This window comes from Suncus etruscus, chromosome 2 (genome assembly GCF_024139225.1).
Source record: "Suncus etruscus isolate mSunEtr1 chromosome 2, mSunEtr1.pri.cur, whole genome shotgun sequence".
Taxonomy (NCBI): Eukaryota; Metazoa; Chordata; class Mammalia; order Eulipotyphla; family Soricidae; genus Suncus; species Suncus etruscus.
The window spans coordinates 22478459-22497030 of NC_064849.1; the positions used below are offsets into that span (position 1 = coordinate 22478459).

The 18572-nt window shown below is 36.3% G+C and overlaps 1 protein-coding gene across 3 annotated transcripts in view; it reads left to right on the forward strand.

Annotated features, from left to right (window-relative positions):
• The window catches only part of SPHKAP (SPHK1 interactor, AKAP domain containing), a 146574-nt gene that overhangs the window by 114829 nt on the left and 13173 nt on the right, over positions 1–18572 (forward strand). For all 3 annotated transcript variants that reach the window (XM_049768420.1, XM_049768422.1, XM_049768421.1), the window contains 3 exons: positions 7368–7623; positions 8951–12638; positions 16869–17054. In XM_049768420.1, the coding sequence (XP_049624377.1) occupies positions 7368–7623; positions 8951–12638; positions 16869–17054 (4130 nt within the window). The remainder of the gene's footprint in view (positions 1–7367; positions 7624–8950; positions 12639–16868; positions 17055–18572) is intronic.

An 18572-nucleotide genomic window follows, 5' to 3' on the forward strand; every position in this document is an offset into this window, starting at 1 on the left:
ATCTTCTGAGGTTGGAGCTAGATAGCACAGGTAAGGCATTTATTTACCTTGCACGTGGCCAACACAGGACAGACCCTGTTTGGAATACCGGCATTCCATATTGTCCCTCAAGCCTGCCAGGAGCAACTTCTAAGCACAACGCCAGGAGTAATTCCTTAGCTCCACTGGGTGTAATCCAGAAACCAAAAACACAAAATAAAAATAAAAAATAAAAACAGTCTTCAATAGTTTATCTCCTAAATTTTGCCTCACAGAATCTCATAACTTCCCTTTATGAAATCCTAAAGTTTATTATCATTGCAAATAATGCATAAATTAGAACAGACACACTAGGCATTAATTGATTGATTGATATCATAATATAAAAATCTACTGAGTATCCAGAATAGGAAATATCTTCCAGTTTACATACACACACACAAAAAAAACCCCCAAAACTATAATACATATATGTGGTCCCAGATTCCATAATTTCTTCCTTGGGGTTGTAGTTCATCTGTCAATACATACCACACCAACTAATCTACTGAGGAATAGCAATCCCATGGATAGAAAGGTAATTTTCTGGAACCACAAGGTAAAAATTCAGAAGATTTAAAAGTTTGGAAAAGTGTAATTGAAATTAAAGTAACTTTTTTATATTATTCAACATTGTTTACATAAATCATCATAATACTTTATTTAAATAAAATAAAACATTTTAATAGATTACTATATGTAAAATATATCTGTGAATTTCCTCTGTTATAAAACATAGTTTATTTTTTCAAAGAGCATTGAGAGGGTTATAATCTAAGCTACAGAATTAAATATGCTGCTTGGTTTTTTTTTCATAGTAATTTCCCTTGGGTTTTAGTTTTTCTGGGAATTTTTTAAGCATTTTATTTTCTAGCGCTTAAAAATATCAATAGTTAGAAATTTGCTATTTCTTGTAATATTCCCTAAGCTTCATAAAAATCTACATACAACATATTACATTTTAATAATCAAAACTAGAAAAATATTCCTCCTGTTATATCTGATAACATAATTCCTTAGTGAGATGAAATGAAAACTCAAAAATGGCTCCAAGTGTCCTCTCTATATCATGCACAATCTTGATACTTAAACTTAATCTTGAACTTAAATTTCAAACCTCAGTTTAAAAGCCCCAGGGTGTTTGTTATAACTTTTCATGAGAGAAAATTTTACTTAGCATGTTTATTGTCTCAAGCAACTCTAAATGTTCAGTGGCAGAATAAATAGATATAGGAGCTTGAAGGATACCATCAAAACTTGTTGTTGTTTTTTTTTTGTCTTGTCTTTCCTGATTTCACTTTGCTTTTCTTTTTGGTTTTTGGGTCACACTTGGCAGTGCTCAGGGGTTACTCCTGACTCTGTGCTCAGAAATCGATCCTGGCAGGCTCAGGGGACCACATGGGATGCTGGGATTTGAACCACCATCTTTCTGCATGCAAGGCAAAATCCCTACCTCCATGCTATCTCTCTGGCTCCCAACTTTGCTTATTGATCAGACAAATTTCTTCCACAAGGTGGTTAGATCCCTTTGTGTTCAAGTGGAATAAGACAGTGAATGTCTCATCAGGAAGCTCTCAATTAAAGTTTCATTAAGGTCCATTTGTTCTTAAGTGTCATAGGCCCATTTCCAAATCAATCATTAGGTCCTGAGAAATACCATGTTCTGGTTGATAACATCTATATTACCTGATCACCTTGTGACTTGGAGGAGCATTAATAGCAAGAGTTTCGTAGAATATGAGTGTGCCAGAAAGATGATGCTCTAAGGGGTATGGAAAAAACTATGAGTAATATATTGGGCAATACAGATGTTCTGCGAGATCAGATGGTGAAAATTTCCTAGGACTCTAAAGAGCCTCCCTGATATTAGACTTAAAGTTGTCAAGAATTGCGCATGAGCTGCAATATTTTTATAATTTTTTATTCCAAAGTTTACAATAATTGCTGTATTGTTAGACTTTATTGAAATCTTCTAAAGACATAATTAATTTGTAGGGACCCTATTCTATAGGCTTTTAGGTCAGCAATGTTGGTAAAGAACATGAATGCTGAAGAATATTACTAAATCATAAATGATGTTGCTTGATTACACACATCCCCATTTGCCTGCCTGCTCCCACTAACAATGTTTGTTCATCCATAGGAAAGCATGGCTATATGTTAAACTAATAGAAAAACATGTGATATTGGCAGAGAGTGCTTGAGCAGGAGTAACTATAAAAAGTAGATCTAAGAGCATTTGTTCCCAAAGACTCCTGGGGAAAAGAATAAACAAGTCACTAATAGCTTTAGATCAAGAAAACTGCAATACCTAGGAATTTTTCCAAGAATATCCTAAAATAACTATAATAACTCATGAAACATTAATACCTTATTCCATAACTGAATATGAATAAAAACTTTCTCTATTTTAAAGACTAATCATAGTTATTTAATGAAACAATGTATGAATAAATTTATTAGTTTCATTTCTTAAAAGAATCAGTAAAAGTACTGTACAGTGTGCTGTTCATTTACAAATTGCTTTAATTTCTTTCTAGCATTAAGAATTTGAAAGTAGGTACAAATTAAATATTATTTAAATAAAAATAAAAAGTGCTAACACACAGATTAATAATTCATTTAAAAACTAGTAAAGCTCCATTAGGAAAGAAAAATGTCATGCTGTCCAATAATAAAAATACCTTTTCTGCTTTCCAGGGAGTCTTATTATCTGTGAGTACTTTTCCAGTTGTTCATCGATGTCTTTATCTTCTTATCTTAACAGAGGATTATATTGAATTTTTATGTTCTACATATTTCACAACTGAGTAATACATTTTAAAACACAGCAAAGCGTTTGTAATATCCTCCTTTATTCATGCTTCTATTTATAAAATAATTTTATTATTGGGCTGGAGTGATGGAAGGGTGTTTACCTTGCATGCAGCTGACCCAGAATGGATCGAGGTTTGATCCCCTGGTGTCCCATATGGTCCCCCTAACTAGGAGAGATTTCTGAGCAAATAGTCAGGATTAAACCCTGAGCATCACTGGGTGTAGCCCAAAACAAACAAACAAACAAACAAAATTTTTATTATGCACCTGCCTTGAGTACTTATCTAGGTGCAGATGATATGATGTGCATCAAAAATGATTTATTGGCAGTCAGGTATTCTCTCACAATAATTCCTGTATATATCATTAAACCTCTTTTAAACATATGCAGCCATCTATGCATTGGGCCTTAAAACAGGAATGAATTAATTCCAATGAGCAACAAGTAAGGAGGCAACTAAAAGTTTCTTTCTTCAAACTTTCCTTAGTGGAACTGTACAACAATTCTAAAAACATATTTCACAGAGGACTTTGTGCTCCTATGGAATGCTGGGGAACCTGAGTCTGTCATTCTTAGGCTAGATCCCTAACTTCTGTATGATTTCACCAACCCCCAAAGAACTTTCTATGAGATGATTATTCTGTATATCTACATGATCTTCAGATGAGCATACTATATGTACTTGAAAGAAGATGACCACACTGTATGTACTTGAAAGAAACAGCCAGCCTTTATATGCTTTTGATTTCTCATCTGTAAGAGAGCAAACCCTTTACCAAATTCGCTAAAACATCTGAAGCATTGAAGCTAATCAGATATAAAAATTACTTAATCAGGGGCTTCAATAGAACATCAGATTAGAGACTTGCTTACCTGTGGCTGACTCAGGGTCAATATCCAGCTTTATATATGTAGGCCCCTAAACCCAACCAGGAGTAGTCTCAGCATAAAGCCTGGGGTAAGCCCTAAATACTACTGGTAATTGACCTCCCTCAAAAAGTACTTATAGATTACCATATAATCATAGATCATGCACTATTATTTTATAGTCAATAATCTTAGAGTTATGCTTACTTCTAAAAAGATTTCTAAGAAAATGTAGTTTCTTTGTCACAAGTACCATGGCTGGGGCCGGAGCGATAGCACAGCAGTAGGGTGTTTGCCTTAGACCTGGGATTGATCCCCAGCGTCCATATGGTTCCCCAAGCCAGGAGCGACTTCTGAGTACAGAGACAAGAGTAACACCTGAGCATAACCAGGTTTGACTCCCAAACAAAAAATAAATAAATAAATACCATGCTATGTACATTGTATACAAATGAATATAACTCTCTGGATCTATTTTGATGTATTATTTATCTATTAATATTGATACATTACTAACTTTATTTCTGCCACTACAAATATATATAAGAATTTAATCAGAATGAAATAAAATTATTCAAATATGCACATTTTGATCTAAAATATTGAAAATTGTCATAGTTCAATTTTATAATCACCTTCATTCATGTATGTTCTACAGTATTTTATCATCTCCATCCTCCAGAAAAATTACCTGGGTAATGTTTTTGCATTTAAAACCATCTTGATTTGCATTTAATAGGTGTACATAAACATTTGATGTATTTTATATTAAAATGTTATGCTTGAATTCAGTGGCAGGAAATTTAATCCAACCACTGGTTCTCTACAGCAGTCATTTTTTACCATTTGGGAAACTACAGACCTTTTGCAAATTTCATGAAGATATCTACACTAATATTTTTCAAATACTAACACATATCAATTAGCAAAAATAGTTAAAATGGGTATTTTTTTTTAAATCTATTCAGAGTGGTTGACTTGAAATGACATTTCTAACAAACTCCAAGGTGAGGCTGAGATTGTTAATTCATTACCTGTACCTTGAAAAATCAGTTACTTTGTTTTGTTCTAGTTTATATATATATATATAAACTAGAACAAAACAAAGTAACTGATATATATATATCATTATATATTATATATATAATATATATATTATATATATATATATATAACAATCAGCAGTTGTTAGGGATTACTCCTGGCTATGTGCTCAGATATCACTACTGGCAGTTTCAAAGGACCTTAAGGGGTTGAACCCAAGTCAGTCTTATACAAGAAAAATATCTTACTCACTATACTATCTCTCCAGTCCAAAAAAAAAAGTTATTTAAGGCCACTTTCTTTGAAAAATAAAACTATATATAGATAAACTCTTTTTTTTTTGTTTGTTTTGGTTTTGGTTTTGGTTTTTGGGTCACACCCGGCAGTTTTCAGGGGTTACTCCTGGCCTATGCTCAGAAGTCGCCCCTTGCAGGCTAGGGGACCACATGAGATGCTGGGATTTGAACCACCGACCTTCTGCATGCAAGGCAAATGCCCTATCTCTATGCTATTTCTCCGGCCCAAGATGAATTCTTATTATGAGCCCTAGTAGGTCTTGGATCTCTTGAAGAATAAATTTTTCAATTATCATCATCTTTCCTAGAATTCTAATTTGAATAGCAAAATAGATTGGTCAATTACATTTAAATAAAAAGCATTTATATATTTCAGAATAATAAAATATAAATGTATGCATGTATGTATATATCTTGCATTAACACATCACTCACACATTAACTCAGACTAAAAAAATCAAGAACTGGCAATTTAAATAGTACTAGATTATATTAATTTCAATCACAGATAAACATACATTTAAATAATTTATTGTCTTATCTGAATACTTAGACTATGCCCCCAATCATTTCAAGCTGTACTGTGAGATATATTTGTTCCAATGAAGAATTTTTCCTTAAAAATTATTAAAAATAGAAAGGTCTTCTCATAAAAATAAAATCTCTAATGTACAAAACATGTTTGATTGGCAGGTAATATGCATAAGGATATGTTTATTGCTCCTATAAGCAACAACAATATGACAAAATGTATAGTATAGTCCTGAGATTTTCTCCTTAATCCTAGAAACAAAGGCAACTTAATTATTTCAATGAATACTATTCAACAATGTAGGCCTCCTTGTCATTGACCCTACAAGCAAGTCCTTTAGAGATATTTTACTTCTAGTGGGTTTATCCATCACAATTAGACAACTTCTTTAGGTTAGGAATGCAATCTAATTTTAGTGGATAAAACACTTGCAAAATACCCTGCAATACTGGCAGAGTTTTTACTGGTATTACCCAAGCAGGATAAAATCTTGGTCAGAAAAATTGTGTTCAATTTAATCATGAAAAAAATTCAAAATGGCGTTAATGTTATTTTCAGCTTGAGTAATATTTATCCAGACTTCTTCCAGATACTAAACTTTGATCAATTTTTGCTTAGCACATTTATTTTTAATAACGTATCATTGGAACTTCTCTGTGTGCCCTTTGAATATGTAAATACTTTTAAATATGATTTCCAATCTCATAATCAGGAATGGACATCCAAAGTGGCAATCATGGATGGAGTAAGAAATAATTATTTGTGAACTATGGATAGACCATCATATATATAATAAATTAAAGAATCTACTATTTGTGATAGTCATAAAAAAACAAATATTGTATGATCTTACCTATATGTGGGGATCTAAAAGAAAAATCCAAACTCATAAAAAGAGATCAAATCCATGGTTACAGAGGAGAAAGGTTGAGGAAAGGAAGTAGAGAGGTAAAATTGAAGAAAGTGATGAAAGGTTACAACCTATCAGTTAGAAAAATAATTGAGAAGTGCTAAGTAATAATCACTAATAAAACAAGAATAGTTAATGCTGCTTCATGAGGCATATGAATTTTTGTCAAAATAAAAATTTATTTTTGTCTTTCAATCTCTGTCTTCATATTGTAACTATATGAGATGATAGAAAATAACTATTCTTTCTTAAATGATAATTTTACAATCTATAAATAAGATGACTATCTCATATATCTTAAATTTATAGAATGTGCTTCTCAATTTTTTTCTCAGTGTGAAGAAAAATATAAAAAGTGTAAACTGTCTCTTGAAATGTAATTGTAAAGGATGGTTTAGCCCCTATCTCTGTGGTAGAATGAAAACTTAACTTCGTTTGCTATACTTACAAATTACCTCCTTTCCTACACACACAAAAGTAGTTTACCTTTTCTTTAGGAAAAACTAAAAAACAAATACAAGTATCTATTGTCTAGCAGCTATTAAAACCCCATATAGCCTTTGTTTCCTTATTTTAGTAGTTTTGATGAAGTTTCTTTTGCCTGTTTAACTTTTCTATGTGCAACTTGGATCAGATATAACAAAAACATTTGACAAAACTTTTCAATCTGCCCTTAACATTAAACTCTCAGACAGGTACCTTATGCTTCAATTTAGGCTTTAAAACTTTGTTTTCCAAGCAGTTCAGCTACGTTTCAAAAGATATTGCATGTAGTTGGAAGGATCCCACAAGAGATATTTGTGGGAAAAGCAAGGTCAGAAGCGATGGTTTCCTCTGCTCTTTCATCTTTAATAAATGCTTTCTTAATTCTTTCTCCTTTAGTGTCCTTGGCTGCCTGATATCTGTTTGGTTCAATGTGCAAGAGGGAACAGAGCAAACAGTACCAATTGCATCATCTTTGAAATCAATAAATTTTTGATTGGTTTGGAATTGGTGCAAGAGCGACAGCTCCACCTGGAAACCAAGGTCTTGAAAGTAGAGGATGACACAAACTGTTCCTTGTCTTCAATAGAGGAAGATTTTCTCACTGCATCTGAGCACTTGGAGGAGGAAAGCGAAGTGGAAGAATATAGGAGTGGTGAGAACTTTGCACCAAAACGGCTGTGTACCCTGGAATGAGTCACTTTATAAAAAAAATACCTGGATGAAATTTCAGAAAAGTTTTAGGCAATGTCATTTTGGCAGACCTTTCAGAGTTCTACATGGTGAATTTAAGGAGGGAAAAACACTTAGAAAATATTCAAGGAGGTGATGACTAATGCAGTTAACATAGTTCATGGGTAGATGGCTCTAGACTCCCTAAAGATGCCTTAGGGACACTAAAGAAAATGTGTGTGTTTTAAAATGGAAATCCTTTTGCCTGCCAAGCACTGAAGTTCATCACTGAGAGGAGAATTGTCTTCCCTAAGACACCTAAGGAGTTGAAACTTAGACTGGCCTAAATCCAAATTATGCATTCTGAGTGGCTATCACATAATCATTATGAGTCCATTTCTTTATTTATAATTTAAAAGTATAATTGTACCATCGGCACTGTTATCATTTTTCTATTTTATTATATATTTGTTATATTTACTGCATAACAGCTAATAATATTCATTGTAAGGATAAAAAGAAAACTATCCAGGTAGTAAATTACACTATCACCTACTCTTTTGATGACTCAGGAATAAAATGGCAGTGATAAATGGCAAATGAATAAGGTGTGAATTGCCAGTATTCCTGGGGTAAAGTCCCTTGCAAATTTCAGAATATCTTTGCAGAAGACTTATATGTAGGTTTCTGCAAAGATTCCTTCCCCCCCAATAAACACACACACACACACACACACACACACACACACACACACACACACACACACACACACACACACCTTCTGTACCCAAAAAAAAGCAACTGAGTTATTTTCCTTTTGATATCTGTTATCTGGACCTCAGCTCTAATGCCTTATCCCCACACAGAATTTGCATTTGGTTTTGGCTGCCACCTTGAAAGTTATTGTGTTCAGAAATTTTTCAAATAAGTTTTATGTTTTAGGAGCCAGAGTGATAGTACAGTGGTAGGGCATTTGCCTTGCATGCGGCTGACCCAGGACACACCCGGGTTTGATCCCTAGCATCCCATATGGTTCCTCAAGCCTGCCAGAAGAAATTTTGAGCAGAGCCAAGAGTAAACCCTGAACATCATTTGTTTTGGTGTTGGCCCAAATGTTTTGGTGTGGCCCAAAACATCCCAAAAATAAATAAATAAGTTTTACATTTTAATAAAATACCAAAGCCTATTCTGATTTGATTTCTCTTGAAGATATATTCTTAAACATCAAAATGTTATGAGGTACCTTGAAATAAGAATCATGTGATTCTACTAGCCTTAATAACATGAGCTCTTACTTTATTTTTCCCTAGGTTATGAAAACATAAATGTCTCTGTCAATGTTACAGATAGTAAAAAGCAAAAAGAAGCTCCCCAGGAGGAATGGGATTATAACAAGGAAAAGTCGCCTTATACTTTGGAAGAAAAATACATTAGAAAATATCACAAACCCATGAGTATAAAAGAAGGATCTTTGGATAACAGAGCAGAAGACAGGAGCCAGCAAAGTTTGGATCTTTCGGCCAGGTCAACAGAGTGGAAAGAGGAACATGCAGTAAATGAGAGACTGGTCACAAATTCTTATGTTTCTGAGAAGCTGATAGGTCCAGTGAAAAAATCAAAGACATCATCTACTCCAGGTGATGCTTACGTCTCCAGGATGGTTAAGAAAGATGGACCTTCTGCATGTGGGTCTGTACCTGAGGGGGGAAACAGTTCAGATGCTAGAGCATGTGAAGAGGAAAGAACTGCTCTTTTTCTTGAACAAGATGGAGAAGCCACTACTGGCGAGTATGCTACAAATTTAGCAGAATCTGTGCTACAAGATGCATTTATTAGATTATCTCAGTCTCACCCTACAGGAATCCAGGAATCTGCAGGAAATGCCCGCTTATCCAATAATTATTCTACAAAAGATATCATGGTTCCTCGGTCATGGAATGAACTTCCGAAAATTGTCATTGTTCAGAGTCCAGATGGTGGTGATGCTGTCCCTGAGCCAGGAAGCTCTTCGTGGTCTGAGCTGGAAGTATCTATGGAGAATAACAGTGTCCTTGCTGGAGACAATGCCAGCACACGTCCCCAGAGTGCTCTTGAAGTAGCATTAGCTTGTGCTGCCACTGTGATTGGAACAATTTCCAGCCCACAGGCCACAGAAAGACTCAAAATGGAACAAGAATCCCTGGTTACAAATGATCCACCCGGAGACAATGAACTGCTACCAACTCAAACCTCACAAGTACTCCAGGAACTTTCCATCAGTGAATACTCATTTCCATCTGCTTTGTGCGGTATGACCCAGGTGGCAAGTGCTGTTGCTGTCTGTGGCCTGGGAGAAACAGAAGTTTCTCCTATGGCTTCCAATGAGCTCTTTGCTACTGAACCTCCAGGAGCAGTCACCCCACTTTGCAGTCTGGCTACAGAGAACAGCACAGAGCTGGGGAATAAAGAAGCCATTGCAGAGGCCTTATTTAAGGAGACCACTCAAATTTTAACAAAACCTCATGCCTACAGCAACATGGGGGACCTCATGGAGTCAATGACAAAGAGAATCACAGAATCTGCTTCAAAGCCTCACACCCTCTGCTCAGAAAATGACAACTTTGGCAATGAACTGGCACAGACCCTATCCAATGCTATCCTGAAGCATTCTATTGATGAAGTTTACCAGAAAATAAAGGTAACTGATGCCAATGATTCATCTGAAGCTCTAAGCACCCTCCTGGAGACTACAAATAAACTGCTTTTCAATGTCATATGTGTCACCTTCAAGAAGATGAGCAATATAATGCAGAGTGGTACCTGTCCCATTTCCCTTTGCAAAGAGTCCATCAGTTGGAGGAAAATAGAAATGGGTTGCCAGTCTGTTCCTAAAAGTGCTAGTCAGGTTCAGGTCAATAATACTGAATACTCTAGTGTCCATCCATTTAGCGATTTGCAGAGTTCTGACCCTGTTACCAATGATCCTGATGATGAGGTATATCTCAAACAAGATACTAAGGGTCAATTGAAGTCAGGCCTCTTTAAGAGCCCCAAATTGCAGTCAGAGTTTTCATATAGTAATAGAGTGCCCGATAGTTTGACTGCTAAGCTGTCCCACAAGGAACCATATCAGAAAAGCATGGGGAGAAAGGATCCAAGAAACCATCCTCTGATGCCTGGTTGTAATGGTCATGAAATTGGGGCATCATCAGATGGAGAAGACCAAACTAAACTTACGGTCAAAGGCAGCCATACTTCCCACTGTGTCAGCCCAGTAGCTCAAGAAAAGCATAATTGTGGTTCAACACTAAACCATGAAGTTCAAGTCAATCTATCTTTGTTAGGGAGTGAATTGGTGCTTCCTACTCAAGCCATGCTACCCACAAAACATACAGATCTCTACTACATCACAGACTTTGCAGAAGAGTTAGCGGAAACCATCGTATCCATGGCAACCGAAATTGCAGCCATCTGCCTTGACAACTCAAATGGAAAGCAACCCTGGTTTTGTGCTTGGAGAAGAAGGAATGAGCTTCTGGTTGCCCCCAGTGCCTCCTGCCGATCACTGAAGAGAAAGAAGGATAGTCAGTCAGGCAGTGGGGCCACAGTAAGAAAACACAAGCCCCCAAGACTCAGTGAGATCAAGAGGAAAACGGATGAGCATCCAGAACTCAAAGAGAAGCTCATGAACAGAGTTGAGTCCATGAACCTCGAGGATGTACCGGATTCTGTCAATGTTTTTGCCAATGAAGTGGCAGCCAAGATCATGAATCTCACTGAGTTCTCCATGGTGGATGGGGTCTGGCAAGCCCAAAGTTACCCTCGCAATCGCTTACTCAGTGGAGACCGGTGGAACCGTCTGAAGGCCTCCAGTTGTGAAAGCATTCCAGAGGAGGAGTCTCAAGCCAAGGGATCTCTCAACAGCCCAGGGTACATGAGCACCCTCAGCCAGCCAGTAAGCAGAGCCAGCTCTGTGTCCAAGCAATCAAGCTGTGAGAGCATCTCTGAAGAGTTTTCCAGGTTCATGGTGAACCAAATGGAAAGTGAAGGAAGAGGCTTTGAGTTACTACTGGACTACTATGCAGGCAAGAATGCAAGCAGCATTCTGAACTCAGCCATACAACAGGCCTGCCGCCATTCAAGCGACCACCTGAATGTGCGGTCCAACTGCCCCTCAAAGCAGTCGAGCACCGAGAGCATCACCGAGGAGTTTTATCGGTACATGCTACGAGACATGGAGCGAGAATACAAGGACAGTGCCTCTTCCAGGCGAAGCAGTCACGACTGGACAGCCAGCCTACTGTCTTCCTCTCTGAGATTACCGCAGTGCTACAGACAGTCATCCATGCCGGACAGCAGATCCCTGGACCCCAGGCTGGCCGTGAATGCGCCCATCAAGGCCAACTCCTTGGATGGCTTTGCTCAAAACAGCTCACAGGATTTGCTCTGTGTGCAGCCTGTCAGTGGCTCTTCCTCCGACTCTTGCTTATACCGGCGAGGTGGGACCGACCAGATCACCACCATGCTTATTCATGAGACATGGGCCAATTCCATTGAAGCACTCATGCGCAAGAACAAGATTATCATGGATGAAGCAGAGGGAGAAGGTGCTGAACCAAACTCTCCTCTACAGGGGGAGTTGGGTACTCCGGGACACTCTTTGAAGAGAGGCCGGAGAGGGTCAAATCTTGTAGCACAGGAGTCTATGAATCTCCTGAGGAAAGACTCTGTTGCAGAAAGCAAGCATCCTCCCTTGTCTTCTCTAAGCAAAGCTGCAGTTCCTGCAGACCACAAGACTTCAGAAGCAAGAAAGGAACCTTCTTCCTGTTGTGAGGCTGTCCCCCTGAGTCACTCTAGGAGATCACTTTGTCCGAGGGAAGTGCCCCTAATTCAGATTGAAACCCATCAAAGAGGAGAAGGTACTGGAGAATCCGAAGGCTTTATCTCCAAGGGCAGTCTTGAAGATCAAAAGGAACATTTCCATAAACGACTAGGCGCTGCCACCTGCCCAACCACCAGGTGAGGGAATGCTCGTGGATGGAATTTGCATCTTAGCATTTTTTTTTTTGCCAAATTCTAGGGCCTTGTGCAAAAACTCAGTTCCTTAGACAATTATAAACCTCCCAATGATGATAGACACATGGAATGAACATTAAAAGTCATATTTCCACTAACAAGAGAAAGTAAGTTGGCAACCTCAGAACTAGGGAGATAGTGCAGAGGTTAAAGTTCATATCTTGCATGAGGCAGATCCTGGTTCAATACTCCAGTGGCACATGACCACCCCAAGTATTACCAAAATAGCCTTGTTTTTTCCCCAGCAGCTCAGAGCCCAATCAGAACTGCATCCTTGAGCCCTAATACCAACCAGAAGTCTACTTTGCTGAATATCTCTAGGTATAGCTTCTAGACTATTTAAGCATTACAGTCTCACCAGTATAATTAAACTGCCATGGCATGCTATCTTTTTGCATTTATTCATGGCAGAGCTGGTGGGATAGTACAAAAATTAAGGGGTTTTCCTTATATGCAATACTGACATCATAGGGTTCAATTGTAAGCATAGGTCTAGGAGTGAGTTAGCCAGCTCTCAAACACTGCCATGTGTGGGCCCTACCTTCTTTCCCCAAATAAACAAAATAGATTATGGCATTTACAACAATTTTAAGCAGAAATATCAATCTGTCCATTTGAAAAGCATAGTATAATTTAAATAAAATTTAATGTTGAAGTATGTGTGGTTTTCTAAGTTAAAATAAAATTTAATATTGAAGTCTGTATGGTTTTCTAAGTTAAAAAAAGTTAAAAAAATAAATGTATGAATGGAGGTTGCAAGTTGTTTAGGTTTTTTTTTATATAACAGCTAAGAACTTATTATTCTGTCTGATATGGGTTTCTGGTGTGGTTTTCCAACAATAAAACAAACTGAAGACATCAGGCTTAGACTTAAGACTCAATAGCTAGTTCTACTTCCAAAACATAGGGGCCAATTATTAAATATAGTTTCCTTTGTAGAGAAGTTAGTTCTACACTTGCTTACTTACTTTTCAATCCCAAATTCTCTTTTGAGCATTTATTTTTCTGTATTTTTTTCCAATCTAATGAAACCTTCTCTCTTGGGCATGTATTCCTCTCTATATCTCCCCTCATACCTTTTTTGTTTTTGTTTTTGTTTTTGGGCAACACCCGGAAGCGCTCAGGGGTTACTCATGGCTCTACGCTCAGATCACCCTTGACAGGCACAGGGAACCATATGGTATACTGGGATTCGAACCACCATCCTTTTGCATGAAAGGCAAATACCCTATTTTCATGCTATCTCTCCGACCCCATAAAAACTATTTTGCTTCACTAAAACATATAAAAAATGATAGAGCATGCAATCCATTAAGATTGGAGCAATGATGTGCACTCAAATTCAATGAAATCTTGCTAGTTTATTCTCCAACCTACTAGGTGAATAAATTATCTGAAAATTAATTTCAAAAATTATGGAATTAATAATTGCATCTTGAAGATTTTAGACTTAAATAAATATAAATTCATGTAAAGTTAATAATTCATTTCATATTTATTTTGAAGGATAAAGATTATGGTTGCCTTGATTCCAAGAGAAAGTTTATTCCCAAGAGAAGTCTGTTATAACAGTGTGAGAACTGAATAGTGTGAGAACAAGACAATTCCCAGGATTTGTGAGTTAGATATTAGTCACAATGAGATCACGTTTTCTAAGCTTAGAGTTGTAATCAGGTGATGTGACATATCAAAATAACTAACGAACTAAATATAAAACTCAACTCTATATTAAAAGCTCCCTGCCCACTTACACTCAAGAAGGAGAGAAATTACACCAATACTATTAATTCTACATGGAGGTGAGAAGGTAGTATGGTATTGTGATACTTTTCATTTATAGTCCAAATGCATCTTCATAAATTCTGAAAACCATTAAAAATTAACAAACCATAACAAAAAGTATTTTATTTTTCCTTTCCTTTCTTTTATTTTACTTCTACTTAGATTTGCCTATTTAGTAAAAGGATAACAAATCCAATACCCATGTAGAAGTCTTATCCAAAGATAAGTACCTATTTTTAGGCCATAATTTTTGTCCAGGTACCTGAATTATCTCTTAGTTATAAAGAATTTAAGTAATTGAAAGTTGTCTTTGGAACCTTGCATGAAGCCAATTTAGATTCAATCTCTAATTTTCATATGTCCCCCTGAGCACTCCAGGAGTAATCCCTAAGTACAAAGCCAAAAGTAAACCCTGAGCATCACCAGTGTGGCCCAGAAACTGGAGAAACAAAACATATAAATCAATAAAGTAGTCTTTTTCTACTTGTTTACTTATAAGAGGATCTCCTTTTATAATAGTACAAAGGCAGGCCCACCCAGAGACTTTAGTAGATGATTCAGAGATTAGAGGACTCTGAAGAAAACAAATGCCAGAAGTTTGCAGAGAAATTTCCTTGAAGTTTACTGCTTTTTGCATCATATCTATGAATACGTATGAACCCCATGAATCTAGAGAGCTGTACATTAAGCATTTTACAAATGCCCAGAAAACCAGAAAAAGGCCAATTCTGGCAAAGTAGTGAATCTATGATAATTCAGTTCTCACCTAGCATGATTCCAAACACACTTTCCAAAGAGAACATACACTCAGTAAAATAAAATTTCAGTGCAACATTCAGTGTGTGTGTGTAATGTGTAAAACTGTGCCAGAAAATTTAATAAAAAATTAAGCCTAGAAAATATGATTTCTACATATTAGCAGTAGAACTTGCTAGAAACAGACACTTTTAATTCCATGATTCTTATAAACTTCTAACCTGCAAGTAGAATGATATTATTTACTAGATACTTTTAACATCAGCATACTCATCTTAAGAATATTTCTGGTGATGTAATAAGTGTGACTTATCATACATATTACATGTATAACACGTATATGTGACACATATTTCATGTGACCACAGCTCTGATCCAAATACATAACAATTCTTAAGGATATATAGTATATACACAGAAAATCATATACACTAGAATGAAAACTAAGAATCATTGAATGCTACCTAAAAGAAAAAAGAAATGCCCAAATTTTGACTATTCAAAAGACCCTCTAGATGGGGAGTTAGCATTAGTTAAATCTTGAGGAATAGTAATAAATGAAGATTAGGAAAGGGGTGAGCTATATAATTTACTAATCACAGGATGTAGTTTACATTTATTGGATGGCTTTGGGGACAGAATGCATAGGAAGACAGTCAATCCATCACAGCACTCTTGAAATCTGGACGAAATACAAGGAACCAGGTTGCTGAGTACTAGAAATCCAAAGAAGGCCAGAAATTAAAGAAGGAATTAAAGAAATATTTTTAGATCAAGAGCTAAGCACTTTCAAGAGATCCTTGATAATTCAGAAAATAAGATGGCTATCAATTAGAGGTTATAGAGGAAGGGAAAGGACATAAAAGGTGACTGCAAATGTCAAATATGTCAGGAGATTCTAATAAATAGAAAGAGTTGGTAAACCATAAGACTTGAGTGTGAATAGTTTTTCTTCCAGAACTCCACAAACCTTTTGTATTTGACTTACTCAGGGGTAGTCTTCTAAAATGCAGTGCTAAGTGCCTGCATGCCAGAACTCTGAATCATCAAGTCCAGGAAGAATTCTTCGGGTTTCTTCATTTTAAATACTGCTAAACCTCAATAATTATTTATCTCTCTTTCCTTTTTGACACTGGTTTGCACTATTGTTAATGAAGGGATAAGATGCATGCCACTTTACTCTCTTTCAGCACCCAGTTCTTGTCCAGAGTACTCAGTTCCAACTATCATTGTCATGGACAAGTGGACTGTTGTCTACCTTAACTACACTCACCGCTTCCTACCATGGACTAGTCCTCCTAGCCCTCCTCTCTATTGTCTTTGGATATTACTACCACAGTGTCTTTTATTTTTCTTAGTGAGTTTATTCATCTGTCCCTCTCCCTTTGTCTCATTTCACTCAGCATAATAATTTAAATATCCATCCATATATAAGAAAAGTTTCTGACTTATAGGTTAGAGTGTTTCTATTTGCTTCTGACGTGCATAGGGAGAGTCACTAGAAAGACATCATTAAAAGATGGGAAAGCAAGCAGCATAGCAAATACCCATGTTCAGTAGAGCAGCCAATGAGTTATTCACCAGAAAGTTCAGTCTTATATTCCACTCTTGATAATAACACCTTTCTATCTCCAGTGACAGCTTGGAGACCAGAGATGTCACAGAGGCTGAAGTATCAACAGAAGGCAGAGGCCCAGATGAGTTCCCCAATACTCTAGGCAGCAGTGGAGAGAGCACTGACAGCTGGTCCCAGCTTGCCAATGAAGAGGATAACCCAGATGACACAAGCAGTTTTTTGCAGCTCAGTGAGAGATCCATGAGGTACCTAATTTTTATTTGAATTTCAGGGAAATTGGTTTTAAATTTTTTAAAAAATGCAATTTTTAAATGCCTTGAAACAGTTCTCTAAAAGGAGCTCCTAATAAGCACATGGCCATGTATGTGGTTTTATAATAACCTCTAAACTCCACAATACTTACAGCCTAGTAGTAGCACACTAAATTAGATAGAAAAGTAGCATAGAAGCCAATCAAACTCAATTAATAAATATTATAGGACAGATGGTAGCAAAAAAAAAAAAAAAGCTTAGTAAACTCCCAGACAATGATTTTAGTAACCCCACTGTGAGATGTAGCAATTTTCGAAAACTTTCTTTTACTGAAGTATTTTTCAATACTTCTGCTGACCATTTTGTTATCACAATCAATTTTGTACCTGCTAAGGGGACAAGTTTGGGTGGGTGGGAAACTGGGGACAATGAGTGAGAGAAATTCACACTGGTTGGTGGGATTGGTATTAGAACATGAAATATCCAAAACATCTGTATTGTAAACAACTTTGTAGACCACACTGTTTAAATAATGTTTAAAAATAAAAAATGAAAAGAGATTCTAATAAGAGCAAAAAGGAAAGCTCTTACTAGATCATGCTTGCTTACCATGTTTTGTGCTGAGAGGTTATATAATAACCAATTATGATTTAAATTACTTTGGACAAGGTAGAGCATAAATTGTTCTTCCTTCTAGATTGGTATTAGCTAGTACATTCAATGATGACTACTATAAATATTTTCATAAGAGCTGCTACTAAACCTGGTGTTGTTTGATACTTTCTTGATACTTTCTGGTTCATTATATTTCAGATGCAACACATGCAAGGTATATATGAGGCAACATCATATAAACCAACATCACTGTGTTGTGATGTTTGGTCTACTGTTCTATCTGTTCTCTTTTTTTTCCTATGTATTGGTTCTCTGGAAAAGCTAGAGTTTATAAGAGATCATATTTGGTATAACCAAGTCTATCTATAACGAAGGCAATAGGAATAACTACACATACTATCCTCCAGTAATCCCAATGAAGTAGAGGCAAAAGGAAAATTCATGGCTCATGTTTTTTTTTTGTCCAATATATGATTCTATTCCAAGCAAAAAGCCCTCAGATATTCTAGAAGTTGGAAATTTTGATTCAGTAATGGCTCCTTGAAATTTTTATTTCTGAATAGTTCAGTTTTTCTAGATTTAGGAAATTTCCTAAACGCTAAGAAAATTTATCTTAAATTCCAAAAGTTGGTCTCAAATATTAGAATGCAAAGGCAAAAACCAGAGAAATATTGGATGTAAGTAGAGGTTAAATCACCTCCATCTTGATATTTGAGTCATCAGATTAGAAGCAGTAAATATATTCAATGCCCCATGAAAAATCCAAGAAATTGAGATAGTGTAGTTGGTTAGTCATGTTATTTCTAGGGAAGAAGGTTTCACTATACATCATACTGGCACTTATTTTTGAAAGATTGATTGGAAGCGACCTCATGGGAAATAGAAAATGTATAAAG